Source organism: Wyeomyia smithii, chromosome 3 (assembly GCF_029784165.1).
Source record: "Wyeomyia smithii strain HCP4-BCI-WySm-NY-G18 chromosome 3, ASM2978416v1, whole genome shotgun sequence".
NCBI classification, from domain to species: Eukaryota; Metazoa; Arthropoda; class Insecta; order Diptera; family Culicidae; genus Wyeomyia; species Wyeomyia smithii.
In genome coordinates, this window is record NC_073696.1 from 209,963,091 (window position 1) to 209,983,017 (window position 19,927).

Here is a 19,927-nt window from a genome sequence, read left to right on the forward strand (position 1 = left end):
AAGTCCCGGACGAGGCCGGTCCCGGCCCGGTCCCTGAACGGAAGCAGTGGGAATAGCCCTATAAGCGGTGCTCTCAACTCGCTTGTCTCATTCAGGCAGCGGTTCTCCCAACTCGCTTGTTTCATTCAGGCAGCAATCCTCTTCCACGCATTCGCTGACTCGCTCAGTTAACATCAAAAGCGGCCCTCACAGCTCGCTGTATACATTGTCTTTGATATGGTTTTCTTCTCTTGTTTTTTTTTTTTGTCATATTCATCGAAATTGGCGGTCTTCTCAACTCGCCATTTGCCGTTTCTCAACAGGCACAATCATGCTTTCCACATTGAAAGCGGCCCTCACAGCACGCTGTATATATGTAAGATGTGGTTTCCACTTTTTGACGTTGGACTAACGTCTATATCGAAGTTAGGCACCTGAATTTAAAAATCTAGTAATTCAACCGGGGAAAACCAGGGAAAAGTGGTCAGGTTTTGAGCGCTTATATATCAGTCATTTCTTTTCAGAATTTCGAGGTTTTGGCATCAACCGATCAGAAATTCTTTTACGGTTGAATTTATGTAACAAAAATAACCTATTGTTCGAGATACACTATTGAAAAATTGATAAATCACATCGATTGTCTAAATCATACCGAGCAACCAATCACCACCTCTCTTCACAAGCACAGTCGACACTAACGGATACAACCGAACTGACTTTGTAAACAGTCTCACAGCTTTCAACCAATAACGAGCTCGCTTTCGGTAGCTGCAACAGGTGTTTCAACACCGTTTTAAAATGCTTCTTTTATCATTACCACTGAACAGATTCTAAACACCAATGGCTTGATTGATAGGGGAAATATTGCGCAAGATTGTCAAATAATAATTTAAATATGTTTTCGATACTAAACTAGTTAAAAGTTGTGTTAAAAGTCGTGCACATTCAACCAATCACAAGCTCGCTTCTTGTTTGCTCGCGGATGGATTTTTGCTTTGGGCTATATAATAGCCTGTGTCGTCTCATAGCAAGTGGAAGGCCTCATCAGTTAACAAGTGGAAGGCCACCAGGCCGGTCTTGTATAATCAGCAGCGGTGGCTGATTCCAGCGGCCAAACTGAGCTGCAGCAGAACCAGAGCGTAGTATCAGGCAGCAGCGGCGGAGGTAGTGGGCAGCTGCATTTCTTCATTCAGTTCGGTTCTCCTTCGATCTGAGTTGGACCCCACCAGCGGTAATCCAATTCAGATATCGTTGGGTGAAAACTGCACGAAACTGCCAGAACTGCCAGAAACTGCACGAGCCAGCACCGCCACTAGGAAAGCTACCGCCATTTAGTGTGTGTGCAGTGTGCACATATAGCGTATGTGCATCTGTATTGCTATGACATTTGCGATGATAGGGATGGCGCTGTTGCGTGTGTATGGCTAGCTATAGCGTGTGTAAGACACTAGCATGTGTAGCATATTATGGCTATTGCGTGTATATCTTCAGCGTGTGTACGGATAGTTATAGCTTGTGTGTAGATAGCTGCTGCGTGTGTAATGATTAGTTATAGCGTATGTATGGATAGTAATAGCACATGGTTGGATAGCTTATGCGTGTGTATAGATAGTTGTATCGGATGTATGGAAAGGAATAGCGTGTGTATGGATAGCTTCGGCATGTGTGTATAAAAACCTATAGCTACAGCGTGTGTATGAATAGTTTTAACGCGTGTTGAGATAGTTATAGCATGTGTGTGAATAACTATAGCGGGTGTTTATCGAAGATTATTATTGTCATTGAAAATATTAAAATGTCTTAACGAACACAGTTGTGAATTTGATTTTACAGCAGCGTTTTAACTTCTTCAGCCAGTCTTAATTCATCGAGGAAAAATTACTACCTATGAATGATCAACACTTATTTACTAGAAATTTGATTTAGATCAAAACGGGTTCTTTTGAGTATCATGAATTATTGGTAAAAAGAGTTGCAAGTTTTCTCAATGAGCATTCATTAAATTTTCGTTTTTGTTTCTCGGTGCGCGGTTTTGATTTTGTTTCTCGCACACAGAGAAAGAAACAAACTTGTCGCTATCGTGAAAAATAACAAAACAATTAGAAATGCTCTAAAACACAACTGAAGAAGTTAAGATATTATCCTGTCACTCGCCCAAACCTTGATAACAACTACCGAAAAACGTGTGATTGAGCTCATGCTATATTGAGTTATTGAACCAAACGTTTTTGTTTTTCAAATACATGAAGTTATATGCTGGGCTGGAACTAACCTAGCATGAGTTTTATCGATTAAATGTCAAACAATTTTCAAATTTAAAATTTTCGTTTGAATCGTTCTGGGCTCCAATTTCAGATAGTTTCGTAAAGTTTGCTTTTTGCTTAGATAGGAAAATTTTACCAATTCGCTCAATTAAATGATTGTCTTGGTAGTGCAGCAAACAAAGGGTTGATTCGAATATGTATGAAATGACAGCGATTAAATAAAAGATATCCATTCTTTTAGTATATATTATTATTTATAACGTTTTAACGTCTCAGCATTCAGAAATGCACTGTTAGATAAAATTGCAGCAAATACTAGAGTTGCAATTCTCTCTATTGTTTGTTTTAGTGGAATATAAGAATACCGTAGTCCAACGTCATGCGGTCGTGTCTTGAATACCACCCTCCTACTTTTTACATTACTTATTTTTTGTGCGGTCCTCCAGACGCGCTATTGTTTCCATTAGAACACTTTTCTGATACCAATCAACAAGACACTTCTACGAATTCATTACTTGAGTACACCAGGCCACTTTTCTACCTCAAAACTAAACCTTTCCTAGGTAGCCATTTTCAATCGCTTCTTATAGGTCTTAGGGGCCATCCACATACCACGTGGACAGCTTTGGGGGGGGGTTGGCTAATGTTCACGGTCCATACATTTTTTTCATAATTTATATGGGCAGTTGTCCACGAAGGGGAGGGGGGGGGGGTCAAAATCGTTAAAAATCTGTCCACGTGGTATGTGGATGGCCCCTTATACCAAAATATTTAATGACTACGCAGTGAGTGATCTCCATGCAGTTTCATGAACATCTGTTCAATTTGATTGTTGTATTATTCCATATTTACAAATTGAAATAAGAATTAACGTGTCACGGCCGCCAAATGTGTAACTTTAAACTACACCATGAGATCATCCATTGCGCGGTTCAACCAAATCACCGTCTTACCTGTTCGACTGTTAGACTCTCAATGAATGTGCTGCGTTAGCTCACTCACTGTTGATCGGGCGCGGGACGACAGAGAAAGCCTATATTATAGCATGGCATATAATAGTGCCGTCTCGCCCCACACAGCTATGAGGTTAGCAGACTGTTGGTCCAGCTCCACCATCAGTTCGACCAGGGTTGCCAATGTTCCAGTTTAAACTGGATTCCGCCAGTTTTTTTCAAGTGATCCAGTCAAACAGTTTATTCCCAAAATCTTCCTGTTTTTTCAGATATTTTCCAGTTTTATCCAGTTTTTTATTCACTGAAGCTCCGAATGATTTTCGGGAATATTTTTTAAAACGTAAATTTTGTGGATTGATAAATTATTTTGACAATTCTCAACAGCATTTTCAGTATTCTATCTTCTCGCACGAAACACAAAAATAAAGATTGCATGACATGGTTGAGATAAAACCAAACAAATAGATTTTACCAGACCATGAAAAAAATTTCTATTTATTTTCTGTTGCGTAGCGGTTAAAAAATAGTTAGAAAAATTAGATACCACAAGATAGCGAAGTCAGAAATAATTGAAATTTAAACTTCACTGATGTAACGGAAGAAAATGTTGCTCTATTTTCTTAATTTTGAGATAGATTGATTGCGTAGTTTTAAATTTTGCTGCTGTTAGAGGAAATTTTTCAGTCCATAATTTTAACAAAATTTAAGCCCGAAACAAAACAGGTCTGATTAAAATGAGTAATTTTTTGCGAAGAATTGTCTCTTTAGTTGCTGTATAAAAAATTTTCACTGGATTCAGTCCCCATAACAGAAAAGCACTCTCACAGTCATTTTTTTTTTAAATTTATTTGGAATTCAGTTTTTTCCTCAGCCTTTTTCCAGTTAAATCGAAAATTTTATTGGCATCTCTGAGTTCGGCAGTCTTTACAGTAACGTTTCGATGACATACTCGCTATGCACGTGTGGAAGACCCGTCGTTCTTTTTTTTTTCTTCACATAACATTTATTTGACACGGCACAAATACAATTTAATGTTTAACGGCGCCAATTGTATCTGATGACTTAAAAACTAAAGCAAATTTTTTATCCTCGCTGCCGACTACGAGCTGAAATTAAGTCTAACTTAAAACTAGCATTCCAATCTGTGTTTCGTTGTTTAATGGTCGTCTGATAATCGTCGAATGGCATGTATGGATTCGTACTGCTGAGCCACGATGTCGTGAGTTGGGACAGAGGCTCGTAGTCCTTGGGTCCTGGTTCTATTGTGCGGGGTCTGGTTGCTGGTTTTGTGCTTAAGGTTCAAACGTGTTCTTGTCGTTTTGTTGGGTGTAGACGGAGGGGAACGGGACTAGACTGGGGCATGGATGGATTTAAGGAAAACGTATATAAGGGTCATGTAGGGTAGGTCACGGCTCGCCAAGACATCACGAACAGGAACAGCTGGCCGTCTACCTCCGGCCTGAAGGGAAGCTACAAGTTTAGACCTGGCGTCACGGTGAACAGGGCATGACCAAACAACGTGCTCTATGTCGTGATAACCTTCACCACAGGCACAGATACCACTTTCCCCGAGCCCAATACGACGGAGATGCGCGTCAAATCTATAGTGGTTGGACATAAGCCGAGACATCACGCAAATGAAATCTCGACCTACATCCAACCCCTTGAACCACGGGTTCGTCGATACCTTGGGAATTATGGAATGTAACCACCTTCCCAGTTCCCCTTTAGTCCATGAATTTTGCCAACTGATGATCGTATTCTGACGTACAAATGCGAAAAATTCATTGTAAGCAATTGGTCTTTCATAAATATCGCCGTTTATTGCACCCACCTTAGCCAAAGAGTCCGCTTTCTCATTGCCCGGTATCGAGCAGTGAGAAGGGACCCACGCTAAGGTAATCCGAAACGATTTTTCGGATAAAGCACTCAAATGTTCCCGTATTTTCCCCAGGAAATACGGAGAGTGCTTAACATCTTTCATCGATCGGAGAGCCTCAATAGAACTGAAACTGTCCGTAAAGATGAAATAATGGTCCGTGGGCATTTTTTCGATAATCCCTAGGGTGTACTGAATTGCAGCTAATTCTGCGACGTAAACAGAAGCAGGATTATCGAGCTTATAGGAGACGGTTAAATGATTATTGAAGATACCGAAGCCAGTGGACCCATCAAGAAGTGATCCGTCAGTGTAGGACATATTGTCGCAGTTGATGTTTCGATATTTATTGGAAAAAATTTTAGGGATCTGCTGCACGCGTAAATGATCCGGGATTCCACGAGTTTCTTCTATCATGGATGTATCGAAAAACACAGTAGAATCAGAAGTTTTTGATAAGTCGACACGATTTGGAATATTCGGAGAAGGGTTAATATTCTGAGACATGTGATTGAAATACAATGTCATAAAACGGGTTTGAGAATTGAGATCGATTAACCTTTCAAAATTATCAATCACAGGACGGTTCAAGACCTCACATTTAATAAGAATACGAGAAGAGAGGCTCCAAAAGCGGTTATTCAATGGTAGAACTCCAGCTAAGACCTCCAGACTCATCGTATGGGTCGACTGCATGCATCCTAAAGCGATACGCAAACAACGATATTGTATTCGCTCCAGTTTGATCAAATGTGTGTTTGCTGCGAAGCGGAAGCAGAAACACCCGTATTCAATTACAGACAATATCGTTGTTTGGTAAAGCCTTATAAGGTCTCCTGGGTGGGCTCCCCACCATTGTCCGGTTATTGTACGAAGAAAATTCACTCTTTGTTGACATTTTTTCATCAGATACCTCACGTGACAACCCCAGGTGCCTTTAGAGTCGAACCAGACACCAAGATATTTGTGTACTAAAACCTGAGAAATCGTTTTACCCATTAACTGTGTTTGAAGCTGAACAGGTTCATGCTTCCTAGAAAAAACTACTATCTCAGTCTTCTCCGGAGAGAATTCGATACCTAGCTGTAAAGCCCAAGCAGACAAATTGTCCAAGGTATCTTGCAATGATCCTTGCAAATCGGCAGCTTTGGCTCCTGTAACAGAGATTACACTGTCGTCTGCAAGTTGTCTTATCGTACATGAATTTGCCAGACATTCGTCGATGTCATTTGCATAAAAGTTGTAAAGAAGGGGGCTTAAACATGAGCCCTGGGGAAGACCCATGTAGCTAATGCGAAAAGTTGCCAAATCGCCGTGCGTAAAATGCATGTGCTTTTCGGACAACAAATTGTGCAAAAAATTGTTCAAAATTGGAGAAAATCCTTGTCGGTGAAGTTCACCCGAAAGAATGTCAAATTGAGTTTCTGATAGTAGACCATTTGATTCGACCCAGTGGTCTAAACGACGGAGTATCATTTTTTCCATCAATTTCCGGATACAGGATAGCATTGCAATCGGCCTATAAGAGTTGTGATCAGAAGCTGGTTTCCCTGGTTTTTGGATGGCGATCACCTTCACTTGCCTCAGGGACAGGAGGGCAACTGAAAATTCTGCCATCGTAAAAGGTGATTCTATCGCGTCGTGGCCCGGAGACGCATCATGAACAATATTTTGCTCAGGAACAGAGTCCGGACATACTTTCCTGGCAAAATCAAATATCCACCTATTTGAAGACTCCTCGCTTTCGTTGACCGTTACGCGGTTCCGCATTCTTCGGGCTGTGTTCCAAAGAGTGCTCATCGATGTCTCCCTCGACGTCTCGTTCACGAACCGACGCCAATATCCGCGTTTCTTTGCTTTAGCCAAGCTTTTAAGCTTGGTATCAAGCTCCGAATACCGTAAATAGTCGCCAGGTATACCTCCCTTCTGGTAGGCCAAAAACGCGTCGGATCTTTGCGTGTAGACATCGGAGCACTCTTGGTCCCACCACGGAGTGGGAGGCCGTTCTTCAATCGTTACGCCGGGATATTTCTTCGTTTGGGCTTGCAACGCGGCGTCGAGAATCAAGCCCGCGAGGAGGTTGTATTCTTCAAGTGGTGGATGATGTTGAATCGAATCGACCGCTTTTGAAATCATTTTCTCGTATAACTTCCAATCGACATTCCGTGTGAGGTCATACGGAATGTCAACTGGTCGCATGCGAGTTGACCCGTTATTAATTGAAATAAGAATAGGCAAATGGTCGCTACCGTGAGGATCGAGGATTACCTTCCATGTGCAATCCAACCGTAGCGACGTCGAACATAAGGATAGATCCAAAGCGCTTGGGCGCGCTGGAGGTTTCGGGATACGTGTCATTTCGCCGTTGTTTAAAATAGTCATGTCGAAGTCATCGCAAAGGTTATAGATTAAAGAGGAGCGGTTATCATTGTAAGGGGAACCCCAAGCCACGCCATGAGAGTTGAAGTCTCCCAAAATCAAACGTGGTGAGGGAAGAAGTTCTATTAAATCAAAGAGCAGCCGTTGCCCAACCTGTGCTCTGGGAGGAATATATATTGAGGCAATACAAAGCTCTTTACCTTGTATTGTCATTTGACATGCGACAACTTCGATGCCTGGAATCGAGGGGAGGTGAATACGATAGAAAGAATAGCACTTTTTAATCCCTAAAAGTACTCCTCCATATGGGGTGTCTCGATCAAGGCGAATAATATTAAAATCATGGAAGTTGAGATCAATATTTGAAGTAAGCCAAGTTTCACAAAGGGAAAATGCATCGCATTTGTTTTTATTTATCAAAACTTTAAACGAATCAATTTTTGGTAAAATACTTCTACAATTCCACTGTAAGACAGAGATAGAATCCTTCATATACGCAGTTGAATTAGGCATCGAAGGATACAATCGCTGCAAGGAGGGGCCATTGGGCAGTCAACTGCTTCAAAAATGATCTAACTGTTGGGAGGAGCGCTGTAAGAAAGTTTTTAATTGGATCAGGTATATTGAAATTTTCGAAAATCCAGTCCACAATATTAGAAAAATTCACCAATTCAGCATTTGTTTTGTCAACTGGATGTGCAAAAGGAGCAACTGGGGTTTTAGATGTTCCTGGAAGTGCTGGGAACTCCTTCTGAGACTTTAAATTGCCAAGCCCAGGAGGGGTTTGCTTCGGTTTTTCCGCAGCACCTTTAGTTTTGGTTGTACTGTTCTTTCCACTTTGGGAAATCTTAGGACCTTTTCTGGGAAGCTTAGGGGAGGAAAAATTTTTCCTCTTTCTAGACTCCCCAAGATTGGCAAAAGAAGTTCCCTCTAGTGGTTCGTCAGAGTCGGTTTCATCTGAAGACAACAGATCAAAGGGGTTCGCTGTTATGGTGTCGTGGTCTTCTTGAGCATATCAGCGTAAGAACGCTTTGAACGCTCTTTGAGAGATCGTTTCAATTTATCCTTGCGCTGCATGTACACCGCGCATGTGGAGAGCTCATGCTGATTCTCCCCGCAGTGGATACATTTTTCAGCATTCGCACTACAGGAATCGTCGGCATGGTTCTCTCCACACTTACCGCACCGTGCCTTATTGCAACAGTAGGCGACTGTGTGACCTAACTGCTTGCAATTGGTGCAGTTCATTAAACGGGGTACAAATAAGCGCACAGGAAGACGAACCCGGTGGATCAAGACGTGGCTCGGCAATGCAGACCCGGCGAACGTGACACGAAACGAGTCTGACGGAGTGTATACTTTTTTGTCGCCGACGAGCGACACAGATCGCAGTTGTTTAACCTCTAATACCTTAACCTCAGGAAGGCTGCTGTTTTTAAAGCAGCCTACAGCATCCTTCAAAAGGCACTCGACGGACAAACTCGGATCGGTCACGACGCCGTCGATCTCCACGTCTCGGGCCGGTATGTATACGCGATACTCCCGAGTAAAGAGCTCGAAACAAGCTATATCGTTGGCCTGTTTCAGGTCATTGACCACAACACGGAGCTTGTTTGGTCTGACCTGGATTATTTCAGTCACGGCCTTGAAGCGTGACGTCAGGTCTTTCGAAATTTGTAATATGTTCAGGGATTTCGACTCAGGTCATGCTTTTGGCCGGAAATATACAACGAAACGTGAACCTGCTGTTTCGTCAAGGTAGAGCCTGGCACGAGGGGGAACTGAAGAGTGAACAGCGGGGGAAGGAGCAGGAGGGACAGGGTCAGGAGGGCTCGGTGTCGGAGGATCGACTTCCATTGTGCTAAGGCTAGCGCCCTAACACCGACAAGAAACACGTACCTTTTCTTGATTTCGAGCGATGCTCCAGTTGTCTTCGACAATGTGGTCGCGTAATCGTTGGGTGCAGCAGCCGGCAGCCGGCAGCTGTGCGGATTTACACTTTCTTCTTTGTTTGTAGCTCTGGTTGTCTTCAACACAGCTAAACACCGAAACGATCGGTTCAGCAGCGGCGGTTCAGCTACGCAGCAACAAAGCAAACAATAGCGGATGACCTTCAAAGCGGAATTATTTTGCACTCACAGCACTCGTTAGACCGGGACCGGGCAAGCGATGCCTTTTGTTCGATTACTTTTTGCGAATATATCGAGACGACCGATAAACACAACCGATGCGCTTGGTTGTTCGACTCGGAATGACCCGTCGTTCTTGTTTGGAGTAGATGAAGAATTCTCTCTGTTCGATATCGACGAGTTCTCCTCCTGCACATCTCAATGTCGATCCGTTATCAAATCATCTTCGGCTAGCAACGAATTGCTATCGGCACTCAAGGGCACGATTAACACTCACTACGAGTTATCGGATGCATAATCAAATGATATACGCTCGTAGCATGCGAGTAGTCAGCCTATACACCAGAGAGACGCCGAGACACTCACCGTTAAAGCAACTGTCAACATCAAAACGGATAACGGCAATGCAAAATTATACAACTCGCCCGTTTTGATGTTGACAGTTGCTTTAACGGTGAGTGTCTCGGCGTCTCTCTGGTGTATAGGCTGACTACATGCGAGCCACGATCATCTTGAGTTAGTTGCTAATTGGATACGGTTCGATACACTGGCACTCAGCCCAGTCACCCAACACTCCCGCATCGGTCGAAAATGTATCTCGGTTTTAACTGTTAACGTATTTTCTGTTAGAGTAAGCCAAAACGAATAAATTTAAGTATGTGTTAAGTCTAAATAAAGTAGTTTGTGCATGCATATTTGCGGTCGAGTTCAAAGTAAAAGAAAATCCATTGGTAAATCCCTCCGTGCACGACAAATTCAGCGTGACGAGAGCCACGGGGCCCACGGGCACTGGATTAAAATTTAAGGCACAGCAAGAAGCAAGATCGTTACTGTTCTCCCGAGTTCGAAACATGGTCCTTCGAGCCGGATAGATGTCGAAAATTCCATCTATCTAAATCTGAGCGACGCTGCTTTGCGCCATTCGGCTTATCATGAAGAATTCGCCATTGCAATAGTGCAACACAAAGCTTATGGACGCCATTGCTTTTCTATCGCATATGCATTGAGCGGGATCGTCATTGACTTTGCTATTAAAAACGTATCATACAAAGCATTCAGAACGCCTCATCGACATTATTTCATCAATTCGGCATCGTTATTGCGTTTGGAAGATCGACTATTTGTAACAAGGAGAGATTTTACGCTATTGTGATCAACGTTGTGTGACATCAAGCAGTGCAGTACTGCGCCGATTCTCGACGGATTTCTGGACCAACGAAGCTGATTTTAATTATTCAAGGCAATACACTTGCCTTTAGCAGGTGATTAGTTTTCCTATTTTTTATATTTGTTTCGTCCGGTCTACGCGGTTTGTCGTTTCTAGATTACTCGCAATGATGTCAACGTTGGAACGGAAGCTTCGTGGATTCAAGATCAGCAAGCGCAGCGTCATCACTTCATTTTTCACTATCACGAGCTTCGTCACTAACTTTGAAGAGGAGCGAGATGCTGTCGAAATTCCCGTACGATTGGAGAACCTCAACGCCCTCTGGATGAAGTTCAATAAAGTCCAAGCCGAGTTGGGGCTGCTAGTGAACGACGAAGAAGAACAGGAAAATTTGCTGAAAGAGCGAACTGAGGTGGAAAAGGCTTACTACCGCGCGAAGGGTATGCTGATGTTTCATAACCGGTCGCCAACCAACTCACAAGTAAATCAACCCCGATCTCAAGAGCCATCGCACCAAGCGCCGCAGGTCAAATTACCCGATATTAAGTTACCCATTTTCAGTGGAGAGTTTGAGAGCTGGCTCAACTTCCATGATTTGTTTGTGTCTCTTGTGCACACCTCAACGCACCTAACGACAATCCAGAAATTTTATTATTTACGCTCTTCGTTCGCCTAGGTGAGGCTCTTAAATTAATTCAAACAATACCTATATGCAACGATCAGTACCCAGTCGCATGGAAAATGTTGATGGATCATTTTTCGAATCCGCGACGCCTCCAGCGTATTTATATCCAATCGCTTCTTGAATTCCCCTGCATGAAACGCGAGTCTGCCACTGAATTACACTCATTAATTGAACGCTTTGAGGCTAACGTTAGAATTTTAAAGCAATTGGGGGAACATACCGAGCATTGGGACGCATTACTAATTCATCTGCTCAGCGCGCGTCTGGACCCAGTTACCAAGCGGGATTGGGAGGAACACTCGGAAGCAAACAAAAGCACCAAATTTCACCAGTTGACTGAATTCAAGCTCGAGTTAATGTCCTGCAGTCGGTCGTTAGCAAATCAGAACCCCAGTCACAAACTTCGTTTCCGAAAAAATATAGTGGGTTGCGAGCAGGAAATCATGGCGCGATACAAAAGGGTCCAAGGGGGTGTCTTGCTTGTTCTGGTCCACATTCTTTATATCAATGTGAAAGATTCCTGAAGATGCCTATCGAAGCAAAGGAAAACATAGTTCGCAGCAAACAACTCTGTAGAAACTGTTTGCGACAGGGCCATATGGCACGAAATTGTTCGTCGGAAAGCACTTGCCGTAATTGTCGGGGTCATCATCACACGTTAATTTGTACCAGTACAAGCCAACAATCATTTCAAGGCAATGTTTCACACACTACTGGTTCACTGTCTCGTCCGCGTAATCCATCTAGCCAACGTAACGAAGAGCATGTGTCATCAGCGTCTGCGGTACAGCCTGGTACAACGAACAGTAGTATCCAAGAGGCATCTAGAAACAAAATTCTTCTAGCTACAGCTGTTATTCTACTAGTCGACGGCAGCGGAGGTGAATATCCAGTTCGAGCGTTATTGGACTCAGGAAGCGAGTGCAGTTTCATCACGGAAAGGGCAACCCAACGCATGAGCATTCACCGCGAAAGGGTTAGCATTGCAATTGCGGGTATTGGACAATCCTCTACGCGAGTTCTGCATAAGATCCGTTCCACAATAAAATCACGTATAACGGATTTCGCCACCGCAATCGAACTACTCGTTCTCCCAAAAGTCACTGTGGATTTACCGTCCATGTCAGTTGATGTGACTTCATGGTCCCTTCCAACGAGAATACAGTTAGCCGATCCATCCTTTTATGATCCCGGCTCCATCGATGTAGTACTCGGAGCAGAAGTGTTTTTTGACCTATTCAAGGCTTCAGGTCGAATTTCACTCGGAGATACTCTGCCTACGCTTGTTAATTCGGTTTTCGGATGGATCGTGTCCGGAAAAGTAAGCGAAGGCGCTCCTCGAAGTGCGTTTGTTTGTAACGTTGCAAGTACGGCGGATCTGCATAACGATATGGAACGTTTTTGGGCAATTGAAGACGAACCAACTACAGCGTACTCTCCAGAAGAGGCACTCTGTGAGAAAATTTTCTCCGAAAACGTCACTCGGGACTCTGACGGTCGCTATGTTGTACGATTACCACTAAAAAGAGATCTATTGGACAATTTGGGTGATAATAGGCGTTCCGCCCTACATCACTATCGACTTATCGAAAATCGTCTAGGTCGTGATCCCGGTTTAGCGACGAAGTATAGAAAATTCATGGACGAGTATTTTCAGCTTGGCCACATTGAGAGAATCGATGAAAACAACGCCTTCTCTCAACCCTTCTTCCTTCCTCATAATCCAGTGATTCGAGCGGAGAGCAGTACGACGAAGGTTCGCGTCGTATTTGATGCCTCCTGTAAGAGCGCAACAGGCCGGTCTCTAAATGACGTCATGCTTGTAGGGCCCACCGTGCAACAGGATTTGAGGTCCATAATCATTCGGTCTCGTTTACACCCAATAATGCTTATCGCCGACATTACCAAGATGTATCGGCAGATTCGTCTACACCCAGGAGACACACATCTGCAAAGGATCTTCTGGCGATCGACTCCGGACGAACCTATTGGTGTATACGAGCTCAAAACGGTTACCTACGGTACCGCTTCGGGACCATACTTGGCGACTCGAGTTATTTCGCAGCTGGCAACGGATGAAAAGTGCCACTATCCTTTGGCAGCAGAGGTGGCGTGCAAAGACTTTTATGTCGATGACCTTTTCACTGGTGCAAAAACGGTCAACGAAGCAATTGAGTTACGTAAACAAATGGAAGCAATGTTCAACTCGGCAGGCATGGAGTTACGAAAATGGGCAAGCAATGTTCCAGCTTCTCTTCAAGACGTTCCAGAGGAAAACCGTGCGATCAAGGATCTAGTGGACTTCGATAAGGATCAGTCAATAAAAACGTTGGGCTTACATTGGGAGCCTCAAACTGATCGGCTAAAGTATGTCATCCCGAACATAACGATCGACCGAGAATCTGCAGTTACCAAACGGTACACACTCTCTTCTATCGCCAAATTTTTCGATCCCTTGGGCCTAGTCGGTCCGGTCGTGTTGATAGCGAAGGTTTTCATGCAGGCGTTGTGGGGTCTTAAGAACAGCAACGACACACCCTACGATTGGGATCAAGAGTTACCTGAAACAATGAAGCAGCGTTGGTTTGCGTACGTATCCAAATTACCAAGCCTCAATGATCTGCGAATCAACCGGTTCGTCATTCTCTCGAACACTACTGCAATCGAGCTTCATTTTTTCTCGGATGCTTCCGAGACAGCATATGGAACCTGCGTTTACGTCAAATCAACGAATTCGTCGGGACAAACGAAAACTGCGTTACTCACTTCGCGTTCCAAGGTTGCTCCTCCAAAGCAAATAAGCATCCCTCGCCTCGAGCTTTGCGGTGCTCGTTTGGCAGCCGAGTTATATGGCAAGGTGTCCGATTCACTTCGTATTGATGCTAGAATTCACTTCTGGGTTGATTCAACAACAGTACTGAGTTGGCTTCAGGCAAGACCGTTAACATGGACTACGTTTGTAGCAAACAGAGTGGCTACAATCCAGCGCTTAACTCAAAATTGTGAGTGGCATTTCGTTCCTGGGGTAGAAAATCCTGCAGACATCATATCCAGAGGGCTTCCTGCAGACGAACGAGCTTCCTGTAAGGTCTGGTGGGAAGGACCCACATGGCTTCGACAATCATCGAAATTCTGGCCCACTTCGCCGTTGGAGACACAATCCAATCCCGAATGTTCGAGGGAAGTTCGAAAGACTGCTCATATAGCTACATCACAACCAGATTCTTCATTTATCGACGAGTATATCGCTCTTTTCTCCAGTTATAGCCGCTTGGTGCGAACGACAGCGTATTGGAGACGACTTTTCACCTTCTTACGAACTCCAAGAGCTGAACGTAAAATGTTTGAACCACTTACGTTAAGTGAGCTGCAAGGTGCTGAATTTGCTCTCATTCGATGTGTGCAGCAGGCCGCCTTTCCAGAGGAATGGAGAACACTACATAAAAATGGAGTAATATCCACATCATCTCGTCTTCGCTGGTTCAACCCACATCTCGGAAAAGGTGATGTCATTCGCATCGGCGGTCGCCTTAGTCGGTCCGCGCAGTCATACGATTCGCAGCATCAAATTTTACTGCCACATTCGCACCTATTCTTAAAACTTGTTGTACGCAGCTATCATGAACGCCTTCTTCACGCAGCTGTTCAATTACTTACCAACACCATTCGGTTGCGATTCTGGATTTTGGGTGGCCGCAGTTTAGCTCGTCAAATAGTACAAACGTGCATTGTGTGCTTTCGGGCAAAACCAAAGTTGGTCGAGCAATTCATGGCGGAGTTACCTTCTGCGAGAGTAATAGCATCCAGGCCATTCTCCATAGTCGGGATTGATTTTTGGGGACCGATCTATCTCAAGCCTCGCCATCGTCGCGATTCTCCTCCTAAAGCCTACGTAGCAGTATTCATCTGTTTCGCTACCAAAGCGGTGCACTTGGAGTTAGTGGCAGACTTGAGCACGGTAAAATTCATGCAGGCTTTTCGTCGCTTTGTCTCTCGTCGGGGTTTATGTTCAGATGTTCATACCGACAACGGAAAAAACTTCGTAGGTGCCGCCAATGACCTACGACGTCTAATGCGATCTAATGAGTTCAAGCAAAGCATGGCTGATGAGTGTTCCAGCAACGGTGTTCGATGGCACTTTAATCCACCAAGAGGCTCACATTTCGGTGGCTTGTGGGAAGCTGCCATACGTTCAGCTCAAAAACATTTTGTACGCGTCTTGGGTGAGCATAAACTGGCGTACGACGACATGCAAACGCTCCTAGCACAGATCGAGTGTTGCCTAATCTCGCGTCCACTTATCCAACTAACGGACGACCCATCGGACTTGCAGACACTAACGCCGGGTCACTTTCTAGTGGGGACGGCACTGAAAGCTGTTCCTGATTCAAATTATAAAAGTATTGCGTTCAATCGTCTACATATGTGACAGCAGGTCCAAAAAATGCTGCAGAAAATTTGGAAACGCTGGCACATTGAATATTTGCATACGCTTCAGCCTCGAACACAGATGGAAAAATTGAATACAAGGCCCTTAACCGACAGGGTCCAGGTGAGGACCTGTTTATTAACTTTTATTGTATGAAACCCTCTACCGGGTCTAAAATTTCTTTTCATGTCCATGAGCCGTACTTTGGAAGAGTTCATGCTACACGACTTCAAGACAGACTTCTTCGTCACGACTAGGATGGATTCAATAGCGACAGGATAACCAACGTAGAGCAACAGGGTCTAAGTTCCAGAAATGGTTATTTCTGCGGGCGCCAGGATGTTCGATCGACGAGTTCTCCGCCTGCACATCCCAATGTCCATCCGTTATCAAATCATCTTCGGCAAGCAACGAATTGCTATCGGCACTCAAGGGCACGATTAACACTCACTACGAGTTACCGGGTGCATAATCAAATGATATACGCTCGTAGCATGCGAGCCACGATCATCTTGAGCTAGTTGCTAATTGGATACGATTCGATACACTGGCACACAGTCACCCAACACTCCCGCATCGGTCGAAAATGTATGTCAGTTTTAACTGTTAACGTATTTTCTGTTAGAGTAAGCCAAAACGAATAAATTTAAGTATGTGTTAAGTCTAAATTAAGTAGTTTGTGCATGCATATATGCGGTCGAGTTCAAAGTGAAAGAAAATCCATCGGTAGGGTAAATATGTATAAAACGCCCCCTCGGGGCATAACGCCCCAGTCCATTTATTCGGAAACACACAAAAAATAAGACATGAGACTATTGGGAATTCGTAGCGGGTCATATGACCATCTTTCTATGCAAGTTTGATAATTGTCACTAGCAGCAAACAATAAACAAAAATCAATTTTGATTTGAGCTGCTTCAGATCTAATTTCTTGCAGCGATTCCGTAACGTTTTTTCACTAATTTATAAAGTTTATTACCTGGTTTTCGTACTTATATATCGCAAATGAACCTCTAAGCTGCTGTATCTAGTGAAGAAACGATAAAAATTGTATAATTTACTTAAGTATTCAATGCTTTCTGCTACATTACAGCTCCCGGGCAATATGCCCCACCGCTAGCCCGGCTGATTTGTTCATTGCTTTAGTGTTTGCTTCTGAGACTTCAAGCGCTGTTTCACTCCGCATGCTGAGCTGGCATATGAAGCTACTGCATGGGGCATATTATGCTGCATCTGGGGCGTTTTGCCCCGGTAGATTGGAAATAGTCAGCCTATATACCAGAGAGACGCCGAGACACTCATCGTTAAAGCAACTGTCAACATCAAAACGGATAACGGCAATGCAAAATTATACAACTCGCCCGTTTTGATGTTGACAGTTGCTTTAACGGTGAGTGTCTCGGCGTCTCTCTGGTGTATAGGCTTACTAATTGGAAAGCTTGCAATTTTGTCAAATTTTTTGGTAAAATTTTGGCGTTTTTGTGTAATAGTAATTACGAAACAAAATAATAGCAGTGCATTACCACCTAAATAGTGTATCCAACTGCATGAAAGATTTGTTGTTTGTGATAAACATAGCTATTATATTGACAATGTTCCTTAGGGGGGGCGTATTATACCTGTTTACCCTAAGTCCCTCCGTGCACGACAAATTCAGCGTGACGAGAGCCACGGGCACTGGATTAAAATTTAAGGCGCAGCAAGAAGCAAGATCGTCACTGTTCTCCCGAGTTCGAAACACTCTCATTTGTGATGTTCAAACTGTCCTGGAAGTATCCTATGACTTTTAGGACCTTTGGAAGGTGGAGGAAGGTGAGCTTCCTCCCGAGGTTTAAAACAAGACTCCGTAGTCTCCAGTTATCTTATTGTCTCCAGTTATCTTATCGGCACCGCAAGTTGTAGGATGTCGTTTTTTAGACAACAGCTCCTAAACTCGGGCCTGATGGCGAGGGTCCGGGCTAAAAGTTGATTTTTTATGTGTTTGAGTTTGTTTTTGACCCCACAAGTTTGCCATGAAAGAAGGTGGTTCTCTGCGTGTTAAGTTACCCTAACGCAAAAGGCTAGAGTACTGTGGTAGGGCGCCAGGTATTCCACAAGCTCTGTTAGCGACTGAGAATTTGTTAAACCCCCTCCCTCCACCATATATCTACTGGCATGGGTTGCATTACACATTAACTTAGGGTTTCAGGGCCGGCGGTTGATGTGGGTAGTGTGGGTAGTGCTACCCACTCGGAAAATATCCCTGTGGGTACTTACCCACACGGAATTACCGGACAAAACCAAAAAAGTAATGTTTTCTATGTTCGAAACTTAAAATTGCCGCGTACATGTGCGAGCGACCGCTTTTGATGGATTTCGTTGAGCGAGAGTTTATTAAGCAACAGTTTCCATGCATTTCCAAGCGATTTGCTATCAAACAAAATTTCGATTTCAAAAACTCCAGGAGCTACCCTTCTGCATTTTTTTCGTTGGTGACACTGTAAGTGATGCCTTACCAGAAGTCCGATTAAGTTTAAATTTTGGATGGAGACTTTTTTCGAAGAGACAGAACTGTTGGGCCTTAACATTTGCATTAAAAAAATGTACAAAAATTGTTGATTTTTCATAGGTTTACCTTTACACGCACTAACGAAACAATTCATGCAGCATCAATCATAGTAACCCATGGGTCAGCAGAAAAAATTTAACTCGAACTCTAACCGTGATGGCGAAAACAGTGAAACTATTTTATTCAGAAGTGTGCGCGTTCATAGAACGGTATCTCATCGCGTCAAAAACGGCTCTTGTAACACTTTGTGGACATCGGATACGCCCGTTTCAGCATCTACAATATCTTGGCACTATTGGACAACAATCGAAGCATCGAAAGAAAGCCCGGTTCCGAACGGCCGATGACCCTAAGCGATAAGAAGCTCAAAAGGATGCGGAAGAGGAAGACCGAGGAAAAAGTGGCTACATCGCTGCGTGCGCTTGGTCAGGATGTTGGTGCCACCGGACAACCTGCGAAAATGGCAACGACTGGCAGGGCACTTCGTATTTTACTTCCTCCACGAAGGAAGTGAGCTCCAAAGTGAAGTTCATTTGACACATCAAGCTCCCTACAAAGGTGCTGCTGTGGCAGACAATCAGCGAGAAGGGGTTTTCGAAGCCGCTCTTCTTTCGCTCCGGACTAGCCGTGAACGGGGAAATTTATAGTAAGAAATGCCGGTCGGAAGTTACGTCGTTCATCAAGGAATACCATAAGAGCGAAAACGCGGTGTGCTGGCTAGATCTGCTGTCAGCGCACTACTCGAAGCAATCGTTGGAGAAAACGGAGCGTCCCCTAGTTGCGCCGCATCGAGAGTTTCTGAACAGAACTAAAGTGTAAGATCTACTCAAACAAGTTTGTCGCGAAAATTCATTAATGAATCGAAGAAAGGACTCAAAAACTTGCCTACACACATGTTTTCGTCCGCCATGGCGATTGTTCTGGTTAACTGCCGGAAGGCCACCGTTGAACCTTCCCTATTCTTAACTACCCACTCGGGAAAATAGTGTGACGCCAACTCTGTAGGGTTTTAATCATTAGATTTTACGTAACAGCCATGGTTAAGAGCTATTACAATAATCCTCCTCTCCAGGGGCTTCAACTATTTCAGTGCTCAATGACACAGTGCAACAAAAATTCACTTTTTCTTCTGCTTTGGCTTCTATTTATGACTTTTTTATGTATTTTGACGCAAAAACAAACTCTCCCCGAATTCGACCACATTTCACCTTGAGGGGCAACAGTGGCGCCACTTTGAATTTCTAAGAAATCAGAAATGTTTTTTCGACGCCATTTTGTTTTAAAGCCATATATCAAAATTCTAATATATAATGCCTTGTTCACACTACGCCGCATTTCACCTGATATCGCCAGATGATAAAGGATATCACCTCGGGTGTTCACACTACAGTCAGATCATATGGTTTGACACTTGATTTGGTAATTGAAAAGAGATGAGAACAAAATCAGGTCAAGGCGAAAACAAGACAACAAGAGCGATGTAATTAGAATATAGATGACAGTTAGTAGGCTCG

The 19,927-nt window shown here is 43.7% G+C and overlaps 2 protein-coding genes across 2 annotated transcripts; both read left to right on the top strand.

Annotated features, from left to right (window-relative positions):
• Positions 1–10,920: 10,920 nt before the first annotated feature.
• Positions 10,921–11,427, top strand: LOC129729029 (uncharacterized). Its single transcript, XM_055687506.1, has one exon. It carries the CDS (start codon positions 10,921–10,923, stop codon positions 11,425–11,427), a length of 507 nt encoding a protein of 168 aa, XP_055543481.1.
• A 535-nt stretch (positions 11,428–11,962) lies between these two features.
• Positions 11,963–15,865, top strand: LOC129729030 (uncharacterized). Its single transcript, XM_055687507.1, has one exon. It carries the CDS (start codon positions 11,963–11,965, stop codon positions 15,863–15,865), a length of 3,903 nt encoding a protein of 1,300 aa, XP_055543482.1.
• Positions 15,866–19,927: the final 4,062 nt, after the last annotated feature.

Excerpts from the sequence above, each read along its gene's own strand:
- LOC129729029 (XM_055687506.1), top strand. The coding sequence starts at position 10,921 with ATGTCAACGTTGGAACGGAAGCTTCGTGGATTCAAGATCAGCAAGCGC.
- LOC129729030 (XM_055687507.1), top strand. The coding sequence starts at position 11,963 with ATGCCTATCGAAGCAAAGGAAAACATAGTTCGCAGCAAACAACTCTGT.